The sequence below is a fragment of the Typopeltis vanoorti genome, chromosome 8, assembly GCF_054136105.1.
Source record: "Typopeltis vanoorti isolate ZY-2024b chromosome 8, IOZ_Tvanoo_1.0, whole genome shotgun sequence".
Classification (NCBI taxonomy): domain Eukaryota; kingdom Metazoa; phylum Arthropoda; class Arachnida; order Uropygi; family Thelyphonidae; genus Typopeltis; species Typopeltis vanoorti.
Window position 1 is genome coordinate 10,953,526 of NC_143556.1, and position 22,175 is coordinate 10,975,700.

General features: G+C 36.6%; 1 protein-coding gene across 1 annotated transcript in view; it reads right to left on the minus strand.

Annotated features, from left to right (window-relative positions):
• The window catches only part of LOC150103729 (sulfhydryl oxidase 2-like), a 162,499-nt gene that overhangs the window by 99,523 nt on the left and 40,801 nt on the right, over positions 1 to 22,175 (minus strand). The window contains exons 2-3 of the mRNA XM_090397064.1: positions 16,352 to 16,531; positions 2,166 to 2,266 (exon numbers count right to left, since the gene is read on the minus strand). Coding sequence (XP_090253190.1) covers positions 2,166 to 2,266; positions 16,352 to 16,531 — 281 coding nt within the window. The remainder of the gene's footprint in view (positions 1 to 2,165; positions 2,267 to 16,351; positions 16,532 to 22,175) is intronic.

The window sequence follows — 22,175 nt, forward strand, 5'->3', positions numbered from 1 at the left end:
TGTCTTTTTAAGAAAATAGACTTTGAAAGTTGCAATGAAGCCCATGTCCATGGTTTGTAGCAATGATATTGTTGGTATGGAATTTTGGTAAATTTAAAGGCACGTTAATTAAAACTCGTGCCACATATATAAAGGGATTGTAGCAATTAATTTCATCGCATTAATCAAATCCCGCGTTAACAAAACCACGTTAAGCAAGGGATACCTATATATATATTTTAATTTTAGGTAGATCTTAGCCGACCAAGTGTTTAACATATCTGCTCACAATCAACAGATAGTGAGTTTGAATCCCATGGGCATGGACATCTGTGATTATATTTAGGTAGGAGACGGATTTCATTGCTAATTGTGAGACAGCCACCCCACTCATTAGATACCTGAAGTGGTTTGAAAAAGTTCCCCATTTGGTTTCTAAAGCATAGTTTCCAGATTATGTAAAAATATATAAAATTAATAAATTAAAAACAAACAAACAAAACATCCTTAGCCCACCTCTGGTATTAATATAAAAAGCCCACTTAGCCCACCTCTATATATATATATAAAAAGATAAGCTGAAATTTGAAACGTTTTTGTCACGTTTTTTGTCTCTTCATTGTTTTGAAACATCCAACAATATTTAAGTTAAGGGATATTACATCCCATATTGTTTCTTAGCCGAATAAGAAACTCAAAGAGTTTCATGCCAAATATAGAAACTATATAAAGTTTGGCGATTCCAAGCAAAAGCAAATACCTGGATAGTGCAACACCTGACCCATTTGGTAGTGCAAACTGAGGCAACTCATAGTAAGGGTGGAGCAAGCTCCGATCACTATTCTTGGTATTTACCCATAATGTGAACTTAGCTCCTAGGAGCTGTATTACTGTTCTACATTATGAGAGGTCACTACCCAGACCAGTTTCAACTTTTATTGAGGTCTCATCAGTGAGCAGGTAGACCTAGTTAACACCAAGTTTGTAGCGAACATAACTTACATCCCTTCTATGAGAATTGCAAGAAGGTGTCCTAATAAATTACTAATTATATGAAGAGCCAAAGGCTCAATTCGGCGACATGAAACTCTTTCAGTTTCTTATTCGGAAGAAACGATATGGGATGCAATATCTCTTAACTTAAATAAGTTTATGTCGCTGAATTGAAGCCTTTGGCTCTTCATATAATTAGTCCAACAATATTAAGAGCCTGTGTAGCTCAGTGGATGTGGCGTTTGCCAACCACGGCGCTTGGCCGCACCAAGGAAGACTTGGTTTCGAGTCTATTCGGCGACTAGAGGAAATTTTTCTAAGCCTTTTACCTCTGGAATGTCGAGTATGAGGAAAGATTGAAAAGATGTAATTTGCAGAGTCTAGTGGAGAGAAGGAAGAGGGGAGATATGATAGAGACCTACAAGTTGGTAAGGGGTTGTTATAGGATCAATGGTGGAGAAGTTCTACAGAGAATAGTGGGAGATCAGGGGAGAACCAGAGGTCATACCTGGAAACTGTATAAAGAGGGTGTGAGTAGGGGAGTGAGAGGCAGGTTTTTTTCGTGCAGAGTTGTGAATGATTGGAATGCCTTGCCTGAGAGTGTGGTGTCTGCAAGGAGTTTGAATGTGTTTAAGACCCGGTATGATGAGATGTGTGTGAGATAAAAGGACCTCCTAGATGAGTCTTTGACTCCATGAGGTCTTGTTTTAATAATAATAATAATAATAATATATCTGCCTTCATGAGACAACAATTTGTTGGATGTTTCAAAACAATGGAGAACTGGCTTACCAGCCTGGAACTCGGTGGGTTGGGCACCATAGGCACCGGGGGGGGGGGCAAAGCACCCTAGTATATTATAAGTTTACAACCTTTCAAGAGGCAGGAGCCGCATGAAAAGAAAAGATTGAAACTTTATATATTATAAAAGAACTAAACATCTAACTTTTTTGTTTGTTTCTACTAATGGCATACACATCTCTATAAAACATAAACAAGAAATGGTTAAGAAATGCTTATAAGGGTATATTTTGTTCCAAAATAAATCTAAATCTGCTACACTTGACTCAATCAGCTAATATGTAAAATCTGTGAATATCATATGTGAGTACCATAAATTAACAGGAGTAAACAGCACATTCCATAAAATAAATAAAATGGTAGTGCTGTACATCAGGATTTATAAACATTACCTTTATTGTAGGGTAACCTTCAACACCATAATCTCTGCAAAATTTAACATTTTCAGCTTCAGCACAGTTAACAACTGCAACATCAACAACTTGTTTCCAACCTGCAATAAAAAAATGTTTTTTTCCCATTATTTATGTTATTAGTTATAATTTTCATAACCTGTAATAACAATACTACATAGAATGACAACCAGAGAAAGGAAAATACAAATAGCTGAGGAGCTTTTGGTGGATGACCTTGTTGACATGGGACGGAGAAAGGTCAAAGAAATTAATATTATGGAGTTAAAACATTCACGATGGGAGTATTGTACAGACTACAATAAACCTATTATACCATGAATTGAGAAAATGAATGCTGGTGCACTCAACATCTGCTCAGCAATGCATTCCACTCATCTGCCAATATCTATACAAAATACAGCACATTCCGGTTAGTTGGGGCAGCCGTTTTATTGAGATAAGTCCTCGAAGAACAAAATGAAACTAAGAATATCAAAAGAATCTGCTTCATTTATTTGGGACACAATGCATTTAATTGGGTCAGCTAGTAACCTCTACCCCATGGAGTTAGAAAAAGTATGTAATCGTGCTTCAAAAATTTAGTGCTAATGACATTTGCAATGCTGACAAGGCTATTTTATCATGCCACACTAGATTATTCCATGTTATAAACACACTACATTGTTTTGATCAATGAAAGCAATGATTTGTGTAAATGTTATGCTGTTCAAATATGTTGGAAATTGATTAACAAAAGCTGTTAGTTATTGAAATAAGGGATGATAGGCCTCAATGCTTTAAAGGGATTAGAATGGATAGTTTACTAGTCCATACCATATGAACAATATGAGTGGATAATCCAAAATTTGTAAGAATTGGCTTATGAGTTGGGACATGGAATTACAAAGGAAATCGAGAAATATTTTACTGGTTCTTGACAATTACTAAGAAGGTCAGTGCAAAAGTTAATCTTTTACAGGCAATACAGCTTATTGCCAAGTAAGGTGATTTGCTGTGGTTTTAAGTATTCAATCATGGATATGCCAGATATTGCCAATAGTGAAAATCACATCTCATTACTTGTGAACCACATCAGAAACTATGAAAAGTTTGCATTCATTGATGGTAATCTTCAATGCTACAATGAAAATGAAGATTCTGAGAGGGAAATTGCAGCAAAACATCAGAGCACATTAGAAGAACAAGAAAGTGATGAGGATGACACTCCCAAGCTTGAGCAAGTGTCTACCTAGGACACTAGAAAATTTATTACTGGATTACAACTCTATTTCATCTATTTCATGCAGAAAACAATGAAGGTGGTGTTATATCTGCACTGATTTTGTTTAATTGCAGAAAAGAAAGAAAAAAAACTATGCTCATTCAATTCCTACAATGTCATTATCTGCTAAGAACTGCATGTGTCTCATAATACAATTTAATGAAATAACTACAGCATAAAGAGAAATAATTAAACAGCAGGTTTAATTGTTTCAATACTTCATCTTTGTCACAGAGACATCTTCAGGAAACACTATTAAAATTGTAATAATACACACACACAAAAAAAAAAAAAAAAAAACAATAAACAGAAGAAATGAAATTACACTATATAAAAGATTTAAATCTTATGAGGGGCATCCTCTGTAAATACTCATTAACTGCATGCATGTCTAAATACGTATATAAATGAAATTATTTTATGGCAAATATTTTACTTTAATTAAAGCTGATTGTAATATCTGCAAGTCAGTGATGCTATGCAATAAATGAAAAACTTGTCTATGCTTGTAATTTGTCTTATGGACATACACCTTTTAAACTCTTGATGTACTTCTTTTAAATGGGGCAGTCTCTTAACTGGGCCAAATTATGCTGCATCTACTTTGTACTCCATTACTCCTAAGACTCTTATACAGCTTCCAGAGATGAGATCATTCTTCTCCCACCTATTAAATAGGCAATATCACCCATACATACAGTATATCCTAAAATCTTCTCTCACTAATAAGTCAAATCATATCACCATTCTACCTCCTATCTGCCAAACTCAGCAAAGCACATTTTCCCATGATCTGTTCTCATACCTAACATTTTACAATATAAAGGGAATCTTAGATGCTTGTTATCAAACACCTCTTCAGTTTTCTTATATACTCCAACTATCCAGATCAATGTCTTATACAATGACACTATTACCTCCCTATCCTTTACTTGCCAGAGATAAGGAGGTGATAGTTTCCTATGCATTATGGCAAAAATATTATTACTATTCTTACATGACACTTCCAAGGACTCATCACAGGAGGGTTCTACTGCAAACATCTCACCCCACTACTTAATGTTCTGACTACACACAGCTTCATCTACTGCCCAACACCACTACCACCAATAGTATTTTATTTATTTATTTAGCGTATGGCATAATAAAGACACATGACATCAGAATATATAAATACATATTTGTGCAGACAAACACCAATAGTATTTTTTTTCTCCTAAGTAAACTTCCATAACCTTTGTAATGCGACCTAACTGCCATCATCCCTTGCCACTTACTGGAGTGACTCCATAAGTTGGTATTCAAATTCATCCAAGTCAATTCAAATCCTCTTGTACTATAGCAACATCATATCAGATCTCTGCAATTATCTTCCCTGGCTATTCATCATCACCCCTCAAATCCTAATCTATGTTATTCATATATGAATTAAACAACTGTTACCTGTGAACAGAACCCTGCAGTACACCAAGTGTCAACAGCACTTTCCATTACAACACTCACCAACATCTGTCAGCAAACTATTCCTGTATTCAAGCTATCCATCTCTCATCTTCAACAAAAAGTTATTGCATGATATTACGAGAAAGAAACACGAGAGAGGAAAATTGTAGGATTACTACCTAGATATGATAGTACTGAGTTAAGGAGAGCAATGATAGCAAATGATTTCACGTGCCGGCTATATAGAAGATATGGATGCGAGTTTTTAGACGTGTGGGGTGTGTTTGATGGCAAAAAGATTTGTATAAGAATGATGGCCTGCACTTGAATTCATTTGGCATCAGAAGCTTGGAGAAATAACTTCTTGGTATGAGACTTAATGCAGAGAGTCAGAGAAAGTAGATCATCAAGGGAGGAATGGGAAAAATGTGTGAAAGTTCAGTTATGGTATACAAACGTGATAAAGATATAAATGCCTTTGAATATGGTTATGTGGCGTAGGAGTGGAAAAATATGCTTTGGGTTCGAACCTTTTACGTATGTCTGGGGAGGGAAAAGAGAAAATTCTAGAACAAGACTAAATACATTGCATATCTAATTATAAGAATAGGCTAGGTCATAATTTATTATGTCTATACACAAATACCAGGAGCATTAGAAACAAAGGGGTTGAGTTTGTTGCTTTATTGAATACGATGTGGCCTAAGATTGTTGGCATTAGTGAAACCTGGCTATCAGAATCAGATATGGTAAGTGGGATCAAGTGTAAAGGATATACTATTTTTAGGAATCACAGAAGAGATAGGAGAGGAGGAGGAGTGCTACTAATGATATCAGATGACTTAAGTCCAATTAGGGTAGAAATACAAGAAAACAATGATGGTGACAATGTCCCATGTAGCGATGACTTTGAGTCTATTTGGTGTGAAGTGGAGGTTAACAGAATGAAATATATGGTTGTAGGGGACGAAGAAATGCATGGCCAATTTAGCCTTATGGGTACCAAGCGAATGATCATTATGGGTGACTTTAATTTTCCAAACATTGATTGGGTACAAGAGAAATCTCATGATCAGAAAGAACAGGAATTTATTGAATTGTTGCGGGATAACTTTCTCAAGCAGCATGTGAAAGAAGAAACTAGAGGTCAAAGAGTGTTGGATTTTCTCATAGCGTCAGAAGGTATCTCTGTCAAGAATATAGCTATTTTATCACCAATTGGTGACAGTGATCATGCTGTTCTTTCTTGGGAAGTATCTACTTGTATTGAAGCTCCGATTAAAACAGGCTACATGCTGAACTACAAAGCTGGAAATTATGATCGACTTAGAAGAATACTATCTTTGGTCCCATGGTATCAGTTACTTATTGGAAAAAATGTCAGCAATGCATGGGAATCTTTGAAAAAGTGCTTGAATGAGGTGGTATCTAAATGTATCCCTAGTATTCAAAGAGTAAATAGATTGGGGGTGAAATGGATGTGCAGTCTTATTAAGCTAGAAATCCACAAGAAAAAGATGATGTGGAAAGAGTATCATGAAAATAAGAGTGAGAGGTGTAATGAAATATATATAAAGCTCAGGCCAGAAAAGTAACGAGTATTGTGAGAAAAGCTAAAACGGAGTATGAAAAGAAATTGGCTATGAAAGCTAAAGGCAATCCAAAAGGATTTTATCGTTATGCCGCAAGCAAAAGAAAGAATGAATGTGGAAGAATAACTTTATTGAATGCAGATGGTACACGAGTGTCAGAAGCAAAGGAGATTGTTCAGTTAATGAGTGCTCATTTTGCTAAGTATATCAACCAGGTATGTGTAGTATGGTGCACAGTGCTACTGCTATGTTGGATGAAGAGTTAGAGGTACATCAAAATGAGGTTGAAGATTTTTGCATAACCTGGATAAAAATTTGTCAATAGGGACAGATGGAATATCTGCCTGATTATTAAAGGAATGTTCAGCTGAATTGGCTAGGCCTTTCACACATTTGTATAACTTGAGTCTCAGCTCAGGAATGCTACCACAGGAATGTAATATAGTTCCATTGCACAAAGGTTGTGCAAAAACTGATGTGTCTAACTACCGACCTATTAGTATTTCTGGTGTGGTAGTGAAGATTTTAGAGAAGTTAGTAAGAACTCACATACAGAAATGGGTAGATAATCATTCTATATTCTGCAGGGAACAGCATAGGTTAACTAAAGGAAAGTCATGTTTTAGCAATTTGCTCATATTTTATAACAATGTTAAGGCCAAGTTGGATAAAGGAAATGGATACACTATGATAATGTTGGATTTTTATAAGGCATTTGATAGGATACCACATGATAGGCTGCTGCGTAAACTGGAGAATATGGGATTGGAACATAATCTATTGACTTGGATCAGGGGATGGTTAACAGACAGATATCAAAAAGTGGTATACAATGGGTGTGAATCTGCCAGATTTAAGGTAACTAGTAATGTACCTCAGGGTTGGGGTATTATTGTTCAATCTATACATTAATGACTTCAAGCAGGATCTATCATCTGATTTGCAATTGTTTGCTGATGATGCGAAGAAAGGCAGGGCAATCAGGGATGCTACTGATATTCAGGAATTACAAAATGATTTGAATAGACTGGAAATCTGGGCTAACGAAAATGGCTGTCAGTTTAATGTTAGTAAGGTAAAATTATGCACTTTAGTGTGATTAGAGATCCAGCAGCATATTATATTAGCAAGGTTATGCTACAAGAAACTGAAGAGGCAAGGGATCTTGGTGTGAATAAGAATTTAAAGTTCAAAGGTACATAGCAAAAGTTGCAAATACAACTCAATGGATAATTTCTATGCTGAAGCAAACCTTGACATGTAAGGATAAGGAAGTAATTTTGCCTCTTTATAAGGCTTTGATAAGACCACACTTGGATTACTGTGTGCAGATTTGGTCTCCCAGATTTCAAGAAGGTAAAGAAGCTGTGGAACGGGTGCAAAGAAGAGTTACAAAGATTATATCCGGATTATGGGATTTAGATTATGAGGACAGATTGCGAGTATGTGGATTACAGACTCTGGTTAACAGGAGAAAGAGGGGTGATATGATAAAGGTCTATAAACTTTTGAATGGGTGTTATAGCATTTCAAATGATGAAATTTTTCGTTATATGGAAGGCGGGAAGAGAACACAGGGACATCCATGAAAGTTAAGGTTGTTCTCAGTCAAGAAAGGGGTAAGAGCTAGGTTTTTCTCTCAGAGAGCAGTGAGTGAGTGGAATAATTTGCCCTTAGGAGTAGTGAGTGCATCTAGTGTAAATGAATTTAAGGGAAGGTATGATAGCTGGGTTGGGTAATTTACAGCTTCCCTCGATGAGTCCTTGACTCCCTGGAGGTCTCAGATAATAATAATATATTAATTACTTTTGCAAAATCTACAAAAATTACTATATATGCATCTCCTATGTCCAATATAGCAGTCATTATTATAAAATACAGCTATACAGAGAGGGAAAATGTTCTTTAACAAATCCATGCTTCTCAAGAAAGATCGTTATTCTCCTTAATCCATCCAGTTTTGAATGCACCTCTAACCTGCCTAGTTTACCAAGTAGATACTAGACATTTAATATTTTAATATTTTGTTGATTTCTGTGCAATCAGGTCTCATTCTACTTCAAAATATTTCGTTTCATACTTAGTGATATAACATCACGCGGCATGTTCTAATTTCAACGATCTATTGTTAGTATTCTAGCTTGTATATTTTTTAAACTGTTCTTGTAATACCACCGACGATGGTCTGCTATTTCCAGACCGAAATATTTGGTTAAATAAATATCTTTCTTGTGATTACGTGATTATATCATTCGGTCTCATTCTAAACCAGAACTACTTTAGTTTTGGACAATATTAACTCCTTACACAATCACATTAAGTTCACTACTGAGTGTGACTAACAACAATAATAGTCTTCCCTTTCCAGATACTCTAATACATTATGATTCTGCTGGCAATAGCGATTTTTTTTGTTTCCAGGAAGCCATCCTTTACACGAAGATATATCCATAAAAGATATATATATATTTTAAGGTACAGTTCAATGATCTTTTTGCATGAGAGAGTATGAACCTTCTGTGATGAGTTTTTTTTTACTTCATGGAGGTCAGATATTAATAACAATAATACCCATGTATCTTCAGATCATCCTTCACAAAAAACAGGTATTATCAAAAGCCTCATGTACCAAGCACACATAATTTGTTCTTCTGAGCCTCTTCTATTAGAAGAATTGAATAAAATAAAATTCACTATCACTTAATGGATATAACAAAACCACTACAGAAAATAATTGATAATTATCAACCCTCTGCCAGATTGCAATCTGATGTTAAAATGATCTGCATACCCCACCTTAAAGAAACTTTTGAATAAACAGAAAGTATTTCTGCAAATATAATCTGTATACCACCTTCAAACCAGTTCAGAAGTTATCTTCTTTCACCACCTATTAAGTATCAATTATCACCTCTATTCTTGCCTGTTGTTTATCAAATAGCCTGTTCTTGTCATCTTTCTACTTTGAACAGAGTGGCCATTCTGCTGAGATTAGCCTTGCTTCTCATCCCACTGACATTTGACAGAGGTCATTGGAATCAAATAAAGATGTTGCACTGCAATAGGTTTAAATTTGTTCATCTATTTATTGAATTGTGTGAAGTCACTCCTATGCCATCATCCTAATTGTAATCAAACAGACTATGCTTATCTCTAAATTCTGGGAAATGAATGCTATTAATTGTTTATATTTTTTAAACTACATAACTATACCTACTTCTAGAATTCTAGTAGCATTTCCTCCTACTTGTACAGCTGCACATACTGTACAAGACTTGTTCTTGTGTTCATAATTTGAATGTTGTGGCCAATTCTGCTTTTTCCCTGATTGATGTTCATGAAATATTAAGCTATATTCCACGAGTGAAGAAGAGGACACAATTTGGAGTAAAGTGGATGACAAACAATATTAAAAAGAGCTACATGCGAAAAAGATGCTATGGAAGAGATATAAGGAGACAGGTGAAGAGAAGATGCATGAAGAATATAAGACACAGGCGAAGAAGGGTGACTAGTATGGTAAGGAAAGTGAAACTGGAATATGAGAAAAGATTGGCCCTTAGATCCAAGGAAAATCATAGGGAATTTTTTAGCTATGGGGCCAGTAGGAGGAGAAATGACTGTGGAAGAATGACATTGTGGGATAAAAATGGGAATAGAGTGACTGATGCAGAGGACATAATGGAATTGTTCAATGAACACTTTATTGGAGTATTTCATCCTGGAGGAGTCAATTTGAATACTAGAGGGATAGAGCAGGTTTCAGGTTTAGAGGTGCAGGAGGAGAGTGTGTTCCACATACTGAGTACTCTGGATGTTAGTAAAGCTGTGGGACTGGATGAAATTTCACCATGGGTTTTGAGAGAATGTGCTAAGGAACTGACAGTGCCCTTGACCTGGCTTTTTCAATGAAAGTCTGGCTGCGGGAAAGGTGCCCATGGAATGGAAGGAAGGTAAGATAGTACTATTGCATAAGGGCAGTAGCACACTGGAAGTGTTTAATTATAGGCCAGTTTGTGTGTCATCAGTAGTTAGTAAGATCTTGGAGAAAGTAGTGAGGGACCATATACAGCATTGGGAAGATGAGGGCAACGTTATCAGTGAGAGTCAACATGGATTTGTGAAGGGGCGCTCTTGTTTTAGCAATATGCTAGCCTTTTATGATAAAGTTACAAGAGCATTAGATGAGGGAAAGGCATATACTGCCATTTTCCTAGACTTCGCAAAGGCATTTGACAGGGTGCCACATGATAAGCTGATATTCAAGTTGCAGTACATGGGTCTGGATGTAAGATTGGTCAACTGGATTCAGGATTGGTTGTCCGATAGGTATCAGAGAGTTGTGTATGGTGGAGCAATATCAAAGAGGCAGAAGGTTACAAGTGGGGTTCCACAGGGCTCAGTACTGGGATCTATATTGTTTAACCTTTATATCAATGACATTGTCCGTGGATTGCAAGGGGATATTTGATTGTTTGCGGATGATGCGAAGCTGGGAAGGGTTATAAGTAATAGTGTAGATGTGGTAGCCCCTGCAAGAGGATTTGAATAAGCTAGATAGATGGGCAAATGAATGGGGGTGTGGGTTTAATGTAAGGTCTTGAGGTTTGGGACACTGCATACTCTATGGGAGGAGTTAAACTGGAGGAAGTAGGAGAGACAAGAGATCCGAGTTTGATGATTGATAGAAACCTGAAATTTAGGAGAAATATTGCAAAGGTAGTGAAGGTAACGCAGAGGATTGCTGCAATAATGAGAAGGACACTGACCTGCAGAGATAAAATGGTTATCATTCCGTTGTATAAGACTCTGATCAGACCACACTTAGAATATTGTTCTGAGATCTGGTCCCCAAGATTTGAAGGGGATAAATTAACTGTGGAAAGGATACAACGGCGGATAACAAAGATGGTGTCGGGACTGTACAAAGTTAGTAATGAGGATCGGCTGAGGGAGTGTGGATTGCAGAGTTTGGTGGATAGAAGGAGGGGTGATATGACTGAGACTTTTAAACTGTTGAGAGGTGGTTACTGGGTTAACACTGGTGAGTTCTTTCGCTTGGTTGAACAGCGGGAAGGAGTCATGACAAGGGGCCATCCCTGGAAGTTACGAAAGGAAACTGTGAGAAAGAGGGTGAGGAGTGGTTTCTTTGCATGGAGGGTGGTTGAATCATGGAATGCATTGCCTGATGGAGTGGTGAGAGTGAGAACGGTCAATGCATTTAAGGAGTGGTATGATAGACTTGTGTTTCTTAGAAAGGACCTCCCATGATAGGTCTTTTGATCCATGGAGGCCTGAATAATAATAATAAAATATAAAGGAGCATTTAATAAATTCCAGTTTTCGTTTACATGTGTGAAGCCATTATTTCAAATATTATACTACAATACCAAGTAGATAGTTTTTCTGCTTTCCAATCAGCAAGGTGAGGATCCAAATTTCTCTATAGCACAAATGTTTGTGAAAGGTTTCAAGTAATAGTAGAAGATTTTTTTTGCCTGATGAGAGCCTACTACTCTGTTTTAGTGGAATAAAATACAAAGGTAGGTGGAATGAAGGAGGACAATGAGAACTGGTTTGTTAAGTTTGAAGCTGAACTGCATATGGAGATGGTCCAGTTCTGCTTGTGAATTTTATAGGCTTAGATGAAGGTAGAAGAATGATGGCATCCAGTTATGGAGAAAAGACCCTATGACAATACCTAAAGGAAAGGCATAAGACAAACAGAATGGCTATGAGAAACAGACTGTAGTGAGTTGGTTAGATAGTATCTTTGGATAGCATCAGGCAATTTCAGGAACAGTTTTGTCAACACCTCAAATATGGGAATAATATTCTAGGTTGGGTGGATTTTAGATTTTTATAGTGTTAAATGTTATACAAGTGAGAAGCAAATGGTATGTTCTTTGGAGGCTATGGATGTGATGTCAGGAAAGGCTACAAGTGCAAGTCGTTTCAAGAAGAGAAATCTGATCTTGTTTGGAGACGTGAATAATATTGAGAGATAAGAGGTGAAGTGATATTTTTCCTTCTAGATATGACAGGACTGTTCCAGAAGCACTGAAGATATCACAATGTCCTCACCCACTGGAGAATGACAATGAAATTACTATTCAAAGCACTGATTATGGAAAATCTTGAATGCAGCATTACAAGGTGTGTCAAATGAAGAAGAGATATGAAGTGCACTGTCAACTGCAAAAAAAAACTAAGGATATGATCTGAGTGCATAAAATAATCATTAATGAAGAAGGAAGACTATAGATGAATGAATGACTAAAGGAAAACTGGCAAACAAATTCCAAAAGGTGGAAGATCATAAGATAAGTATGGTAAGTATGCTAAACCTGATCAAATTACATGTTCTATGTCAAGAGGGTAATGTGGGCAAGGAGAAATCTATAATCAAGAGTGGTAGAATCCATACTGGTGGTTAATGATTATGTATCTCCAATGTGCTGAGATCAATTAAACAATGACAGCTGGTGAACATTTCCATTATTTTCAAGAGAACCGAGGTTAAGGCACTGGAACACTGGCTTGCTGGCTGGATTTAATCTTACTTTTTTTGGGGATAGGACGAATATGAACTTGCTTCCATACACTGCATAGTAGATTCCAGGAAAGAATAAAAGATCATTAAGGTGATAATCAATGGGTGATAATTGTGATGAAAAGATTCTGAAAGCAGATGGGAAGAACCTTTGTAAATACAATTCAACAAATTATTAATGCCAAACTATTAAAATCCTTCTAAAAGATCTGAGAGGGCATGCAGTCAATTATTCCTAACATAGTAGGACGTGATTTACCTTCATCTATATAAGAGTTGGAGAAAAATATTGACGTGAAGAGATTAGATTTATCTTCAGGTGATGTTACGATAACACTATTTGGATGTGAGAAAAGTAGAAGCATGGAAGGGTAGAAGCTGCAGCTTTGGAAAAGGACCACAACACTATAGTGTAGGGATATGTGTGGTGGGTGACATGTCAAGGACATGCATAAATAGGATACTGAGTTTCTTGTGCGAGTTTCTTTACTTTACTGAGTTTCTTATGAGTTCTTTACTTTACTCAGTTTCTTATGTTCATGACTCTTCTGCTACCCACAACATGGCCTAACTCCTTATTTAACCCTTCCATGAAGAAAATGAAAATATAGTTCCTTAGAGATCAGAAAAACTCTTTTCAAAGAACAATATACCAAAAACATCCAACAAAAAAACATCAATTTTATATGAAAAAAAAAAAAATCAAAAACACTTCCCTGTTCACTTAACCAAATTCATGGCCTCCATACCAACAAATGCACTACTTAGTAGTGCAATTGTTGCACTACTAAGCAGTAACTAAATTACTACTTAGTTACTAAATCAAACCTGCTGTAACAGGTCCTTGACAAGTATTACCTATCTCAACTATCCAAACTGTACTTTGCATAATGCCTTTCATCATTCCATTTCAGAGAATGCCCAAAAACCCAGAATCCTCTCTTTTTAATCTGCTCTAGTCAAAACTATCTTACTACATTTTGAGGCATTATTTATTTCAGAAGTTTAATTTTTCTGTGGTCAAAATATCCAGCACTTCATATCATGCTTACAACTTAAGTCAGCATCTGTAATTCCACAGATCAAGTTGGAAGAAATGCCAATGTCTGCTGTTAGCAATGACCTAACACAAACTACTGGGTTTTTATAGTAGTAAATAACTGCATTGACTAAACTAGTACAATTTTTAACACTATATAAATCTCAAATCTGCCCAAATATTCCCAGCTTCTGAGTTATGTGCCAAAAATCTTCCCTAAAATGTTGATGCCAACCAGAAGAAGAAAATTCAGTTAACTGATAACTCCCCCCCCCACCACACACACACCTCAAAAATGCACTCCAAACACTTTTTTATAGACACTGATTTGTTCTGTATACCTTTTCTTCAGGTGTAAACTTTTTCCATAGATAAAAATATACCTCCTATAGGTATAAAAATCTTCCCTAAACATGGTTGGTGATAACTAATCCAAAAGATGGAATTTCAGTTAACTCATGACCATGCCTTTCAGAGATTCATTGTAATAAATTTTTCATAAATTTTTCATTGATTTCTCTTCTGTAGATTCTCATGGCAACGTTCTGATAAACTGGACACCATCATTTCACCACTTTCCTTTTAAGTATGTAAATATACAGGCAGTTGAACATTCATTTACTGCCATCTTCATGCCTACTGAAAAAACTTTCATCCTTTTTCATTTCATCTCTTCTTTGGAACAGCATTCTTCATATAACCTTCAGTTTTCAAAACACATCAAGATATTTCTACTTCATTTATATATTCCTTTATCTATCTGATATATAGAAATAGATCTGTATTCAGCCCATTCCAAAAGTGAGAGATAGTGTGTCTGTCAAACTACTGGCCCAATGCTCTCACCTCAGTCCTCTCTGAAACAGTGGAGAACACAATCAAGGGTCAGATTTTTCACTCATCTGGAAACCTGGAAGCTAATCACTGACCAACAATATGGATTCTACCATTCTATATCATCCATCTCTGGATACATAATGTATCCAGAGACATTTGGAGAAAGCTATGCTGTTATTCTTTTGATATTTTCAAGGTATGTGTTGGGACTTAAAGGCCTTCTCAGCAAACTGCTATCCTTTGGTCTGTCTTCCACTCACTGTAACTGGATAATAATAAATGTTCTCTCTCATTAATGCTGCACACTGTATATATGTATAAATTCATTATGATGGATGGACTTATACATATATTTTGTGCAATTTTCATCTTGCTATCTTTTTTGTGCCCTCTAAGAGGGCTGGTGCAAGAAACTATTTAATATATGCTTAACAACTTAGAACCATAACTTAAAAACCTCAGTCTTTTATTAGATATCAACAAATTATGACTGACCAGAAAGCATCATACATCTAACTCACATATAAAATAATAATACATTAAGTAAAAACATTGCTGAAAATTACGATAGAAATTATAAAATTTTTGCTGTTTTTTGTTCACTGACAATGGAACATTTAAGGAGAAATATTCCAATGTCAATTAACGGTCCAATGTTCCCAAGTAACCGTACCCATTAAATCTTTTGACAATCTAGCGAAATGCATGCATGGATTTTCAAAGATATTCAAGCATTTCTATTATATATCAATTTGCAAAACCATCTGGTAGGAAAACATTCAAATGAAATCCAAATCAACCTTCCCCTGTATTATGCGTTCTGAATTTAAAAACATTAAAGAATGAAAACCAAGCAGGCTACAGCCTCTGAGGTCATCTAATTGACCTCGCCCTTCGTACATCTCACTTCTTCATCTTTGCGCTGGGGGCTATTCTCAGGACTGCATAATCCCGCTGTATTAATGGATATTTAATTTCAATATTTGTTAAGATTGCTACTGAAGACGCTATAGAAAGACACATGGATAACCATTTTCGTATATCCAAAACAATTATTTTTTCTTTTAAATTTAGTATTTTACCACAGCAAGTATTTTGAGTTTTTCGCTGTATATTACTGAAATCTACTGGTATTAAAAATGAAACCATTACAAAAAAAAAAAAACACTTTGCATAGTACCTGCACCACTCCGATGGAATTAAAATAGTTTTAATTCAATTTTGAAGTACTCGACATTTTAAACTTACTACCACATGATGAGAGGTTACTGTCGTCTGCAAGTAAAGCAATCAGCACTGCCATCTGTAACAGCAATGTTTATGTTCATTGCTGAAAAATAGCAAGAAAGCAGTTCAATATATTCTATAACATTTTAGTTACTTCATTCATTCTTTTTTTTTTTTCTTATGGTTAGTTATTATCTACTTCATACTTACTTTTAATATCTTCCGCAAACGCTTTCCAAACGGGAGCAAATCGGACGCAATGTCCGCACCAATAATTATAAAACTGTACTATCCAAACATTATTCTTCCTCAATACGATTTCATTAAAATTATCGTAATCTAATTGCCATAGTGGATCTGATGAATTGTATAAAGAATTCGAAGCGGATGCTACATAAATAAGTGAAATAAATAGAAATAAAAATAACGGATTTAAGCAGTTAACTGTAAGTATACATTGCACTGTCGCCATTGCTGGTTTTCGACTGTTTTTAAAAAGTAACCAAGCGCTACACGCGCTCAGTAATACCACGTGTCGGCGCTAGAAGAACTCGATTGACATCTCAAATGACGTTACAATCATAATAGTAATTTTGCCTCCTTTCTCAAACTTCTGCTCGAAATATTGCATCTCCGTTTTAATGCTAAGCACTATTTTTTTAACTTTCATTTTGAATCAAGCGTTTAAATTATTGTAGAACTTTTAAAATACATCCCAAGGTAATGTTAAAGGAAATAAAAAAAAAATGGGAAAATAATGAAGGAGAAAAGAAACTCATACTCCAAACATGTACTTACACGTCTTTAAATATTTAGGTGTACTTGCTTTTATATTAAATTATATTATGTTATATTAAAATTATGTTGTATGAAAAATAGGGAACCTGTGTAGCTTAGTGGAAGTGGTGCTTGCATTCCTCAGGGTCAAACCGCTGAAAGATAGATCTAGGCTCAAGTGTAATTGCCGACTAGAGGATTTTTTTAGAAGCCTGGTTGGCCACTTGTTCAGCGTATTCGCTCTCCAGCCAAAAGGCTGCGAGTTCGAATCCCGCCATGGGCAGGGATGTTTGTGATTGTCTGTAAAAATACTAGTAGTGGTGGTCGGCGGTATATGGCGTTGGTGTAGATAATGAAGGTAGTTGCAATTGGTGGAGACGGAGAGTTGTAGAGTAGGTACCCTCCCATGAGTCTTCAGACTCCCTGGAGGTGTTATGTAATAATAAAAATAAAAAGTTGGTTCTGAAATTCATTGTTGTTTCATTGCTACAACGAATGATACATTTGGCAATCAATTCAGTTCAATACATCCTCTGAGTTTATCTTATAATAAGCTAAACATATTCTTCTTGATCACGAGTCGCAGTGATTACTTGTGGCTAAATTTGACATAAAAACTACTGATGTAAATGGAGACCACCACATTAAGATATATGCTGAACTTCAGTAAAGTCTAATCTGTCTCTAGTAAGGAAATCTGCTTTCACCTTCACATTATCAACTTTGGATTCATCCAATAATCACATCATCAGACAAACAAGTGTAAACCAATATAGAAGGGGACGAATTGTGATGTTCACAATTCGTCCCATCAGAGTAAACCACACACCTTTGCAATACTGACCACCAATATTTCAATGATTTTTCCTCACTTCTTCCAGCAAGAAAATGCTGGAAAAAGTGAGAAAAATCCTTTTCCTCAATTGACTTCTTTTGGCTTTGGAAAATTGGCTTCTTTTGTTTTCATAATTTTGTCAAAGCTTTCTAGTGGCATGTGCAAGCCTAGTCACTAGAAAGCATACTGCTGAATCTAGTGGCAATTTTGCCGCTCTCCAGCCAAAAGGCTGAGGGTTCGAATCCCGCCATGGGCATGGATGTCTGTGACTGTCTCTGAAAATACTAGTTGATGGTGGGCGGTAGATGGCGTTGGTGTAGATGATGATTGTAATTGGAGAATTGGGTGGAGACAGAGTTATAGAGTAGGTGCCTTCCCTCAATGAGTCTTTGGATTCCCTGAAGGTGTCATGTAATAGTAATAATAATAGTAATAACAGCAATAATTCTTTAAGATGATTCCATGTCAGCTCAGCTAACAATCCAGTTCATCCCACAGATGTTCAATAGGGTTGAGATTAGGGCTCTGTGCAGGTCAGTCAAGTGTGGTGATATTCATGTCCACAAATCACGCAGTTACAGCAGGAGCCTCAGTGCCTTGCTTGTCTTGCTGAATGAGACAATGGTCAATCCTGTAGACTGACCATTGTTTGAATAAGAGCATTATGCCATGTAACGAGTCACGTGTTTGTAAGCGATATAAATTGGAGAAATATGATGCTCTCAAGTCAGAGAAACTGTGTTCAGATAAAATGACTGCAAGAAGGGAACTGAAAGGTTTAAAAGAAGCGTTGTGATAGGATGCCATGTTGCAGGCCTATATGTTTGGCAAATTATTGACAAATTGGGCCATCGCAGTCAACAATCAGTGATACCATACTGAGATAGAAGCCCAGGAAGTCAACTGCAAGTACTGCCTGCAGTGGACGACCCACACGTACTGAACGTTATCATAGATTGTTACCAAGGATAATATGTAAAACCCGCCATTAGTCGGCCAACACGTTGAATCTGAAATTCCGTACATCGACACAAATCTGCCAAAAACATTCAGAAACAAGGCTCACGACATGGATTTCCCTGGTAGGTCTGCGATATCCAAGCCTCATGTAACCTAAACCAACAATTCATGTCGTCTTCAGTGGTGGTGCAAAGAGCGTGCACATTGGGATGTGGAGGCTTGGAGAGCTGTGTTACGTAGTGAGGGAATCATGTTACACTTGTACCAAGCGAGGGACAAGTGTGCGTATGCAAAGTGAATGTCTCTTAGCAGAGTGCGTAATCCCAACTCTGAAATTCGAGGTGAGGTGACGGGGTAATGGTATTCCTGATTTTTCTGGTTTGGCCCCAGAACTATATTTGCGGTGCCACGAACAATGAAATCTAAGAGGTTCTGAACATTGTGGACAATGCAATGCTTCATATTTTGTGGTGTTTCAACGGAGCTGACCATCGTCGTTTTCAGCATGACAATGCACAGTGTCATAAGGCTGCTGATATAACTGCGTGGTTTGTGGACATGAACTCAGCACACTTGACTGGCCTCCACAGAGCCCTAATCTCAACTCTATTGAAAATCTGTGGGATGAACTAGACCGTTGGCTGAGGTCAAAAGACACCTTTCTCATAATAGTGCAGGACCTCATTACATGCCTACAGGAAGAATGGTCCAAAATTCGCACTGATCACTGTCGTGTGGAAAGTATGCCCCGTAAAATTGCAATAAGCTTCACAGCAAAAGATGGACCTACATCTTATTAAAGTGGGCGCCACGGCTGTTTTCTCCATACACTATGGTGTCCGTTCTCTTCAAGCAGTGTGTGTGCGTGCTTATTTCTGCTTTCTGCATTCTTCCAAGGACTTAACTATTTCTATGCTACCATCACACAATAAGGATGGGAGACTAATTAGGTGGCGGGTTTAGGATAATGGAGTGAAAGAAATCGAACATGTTGAAGAAATGACTACAAATATCTGGAAGTTCACCTCCGAAACGTCCAATTCAGAGACATGTGATGAGAGATTACATATGGTAGCAAGCGGTGTTGTCATTAGACTCGGCCACCAATCTGTGATACTACCCCCCCTTGTTTGCAGAGTTCAAAGTACAAGACACGTTAACATCACTACAACATCGCAGACCACAAGTTTACAATAGTCACCTTTCATTACCAGAGAATGTAGAAATTGGACCTAGCCCCTTGAACGTTACTACCAGATCTTCTGGTTCTTGGCCAAGCTTCACCGTCTGTGATCCAAGCTGAAGAATACCAGCTTCGATTGAATCATTCGGACACACACACTCACACACTCACAATAAACAAAGCTGATAAAATGGGGGTGAAAAAGCAGCTTCCTTCACAAGTCAGCTCAAAGATCTCTACATAGAAAGAAACTGGTTGCAGCCAGTCAACCGGTTGTAGCCAAGGTATGGTATGCAATAATATCATTCGTGACATCAATTCCGACATGCACTTGGTGACAAAGTGCCTGTCGAATCAACAGCATCAACAAAGGCGGTAAGAAAATGACCACAACATCGGACATCTTAGAAGCATTCCAAAGATACAACGAAGAGCTATATCACTAGAATTGTACCTCGCAAGATTCCTCGTCTTGGAATATTGCTGCTTTTCCTGCACACATGCAAGAAGGGTTAGATAGGCCCATAAATGTGGCCAACGTCAACAGGATTTAATCAATTTCACACTAGAAATGTGCCTGAAATAGACAGACTGAGGGAAGAATATTTATGAGAGAGACGAAATTTTGCCTTTCCTGTTCTCATGGTACTTTTTTTTTTTGACATCTTCCTACCCACTGCATTGTGCCAAGCGAGCTCATTGAGTGCCATACTTTCTTCCTCCTCAAAGCAAACAGAATATTTTCCTACTGCAATGCTGGAAGCCTATTGGCCTCTCAAACACGGACCGTAACATTCTCGCTGGTTTTATCTACAACCAACTTCATTTGGGGAAGAGATATGGCATCCAAAATACGCAAATATATAAATTAAGGGGATAAAAATCCCTTATTATTTTACAGCCAGTATGCGAAACTCTCAGATCGTAGTTTTCGATCTTAGAGTTTCGCATACTGGCTGTAAAATAATAAGGGATTTTTATCCCCTTAATTTAATTAACTTCGCCAGAAAAAAAAAATAGCCAAATAAAAATAGTCAATCGTTCGATGCTGTTGGCACACTCTTCCTCGATGAGTCTTTGGACTCCCTGGAGGTGTCATATAATAAATAATAATAATAATAATAATAATAATAATAATAATAATAATAATATGACATTCAGGTTGATCGGTATTTAATATTTAATATTTCTTATAAGAGATCTCTTCCGTCTGATAAATACCAATAACTATTCGATGGCAATGCTTTCAACATATTTTACCAAGCTTTTGGCAGCGTTTGTCATTGATTTTCGTTTTACACCCTTTAAAAAGGTGCAAAGACCGCTCCGCTCACCACGGGAGGAATCAAAATTATTGCATATGCGAAAGATGTGGTGTGCACCCTAAGGGGCAACAACTCCATCAATAGCTTCTTCGACACCTTAGAAGAATTTTAAATTGTCGGGTGATAATATAAAACTTTGACAAAATTCAGTTGAAAGTGTATATAATCTACGATAAAATTTCAAAAAAAAAAAAAAAAAACCACCCATAAGGAAAACCCTCTCATTATCTTAGTCTCCCCTTTTAACTTGGGCTAAACTGGATGTTGACCATCTAATAATTAATGCCGTCGACAGAACAGAATTCAAATCTTTAATTTTCTTGTATAATGATACCTATGGAGTCTCCATAACTTTAGAATAACACGTACACCACAGTAAGAATAAATTTATGATGTAAATATTTCGTCTTGCGTATTGAAACTCATTATCAGTACAAACAGCAAATAACAATAAGGAACTGAATAAAGAAACAGTAGAGTGCATGCGTCAAATTTGAATTCTTCTTTGTATACAGTCTCATGTTCGTAGGTTAAAACTATTGGGCTAAAAATAAATAAAATTATTTAAAAATAAAATACATATAAGAGAATACAAATTTATTTAATACAATTGAGGATAAAAATTTCCCACACTTTTGGAATTGTGAGAGAGTCAGATGTTAAAAGTTTTTTCCACTTTGTTAGATTATAATAAATTTAGTTTAATCCTTTATCCAAGTGTAAGCAAACAAAGTTTGTGCCTGAAGTATCTTCAGGACTGAGGCAACTCATGGTAAAGGTGAACCAAGCTCTCATCACTCCTTGTCTTAATATCTCACATAATGCAAAGCACATCTCCTTGCATAGATGTATAATGCTATGCATTAAGGGAAGGGCCACTACCCAGACCGGTTTCGACCTTTATTGAGGTCTCGTCAGTGGGAACTAGACCGAGAAGTGGAAGCAATGGAGAAG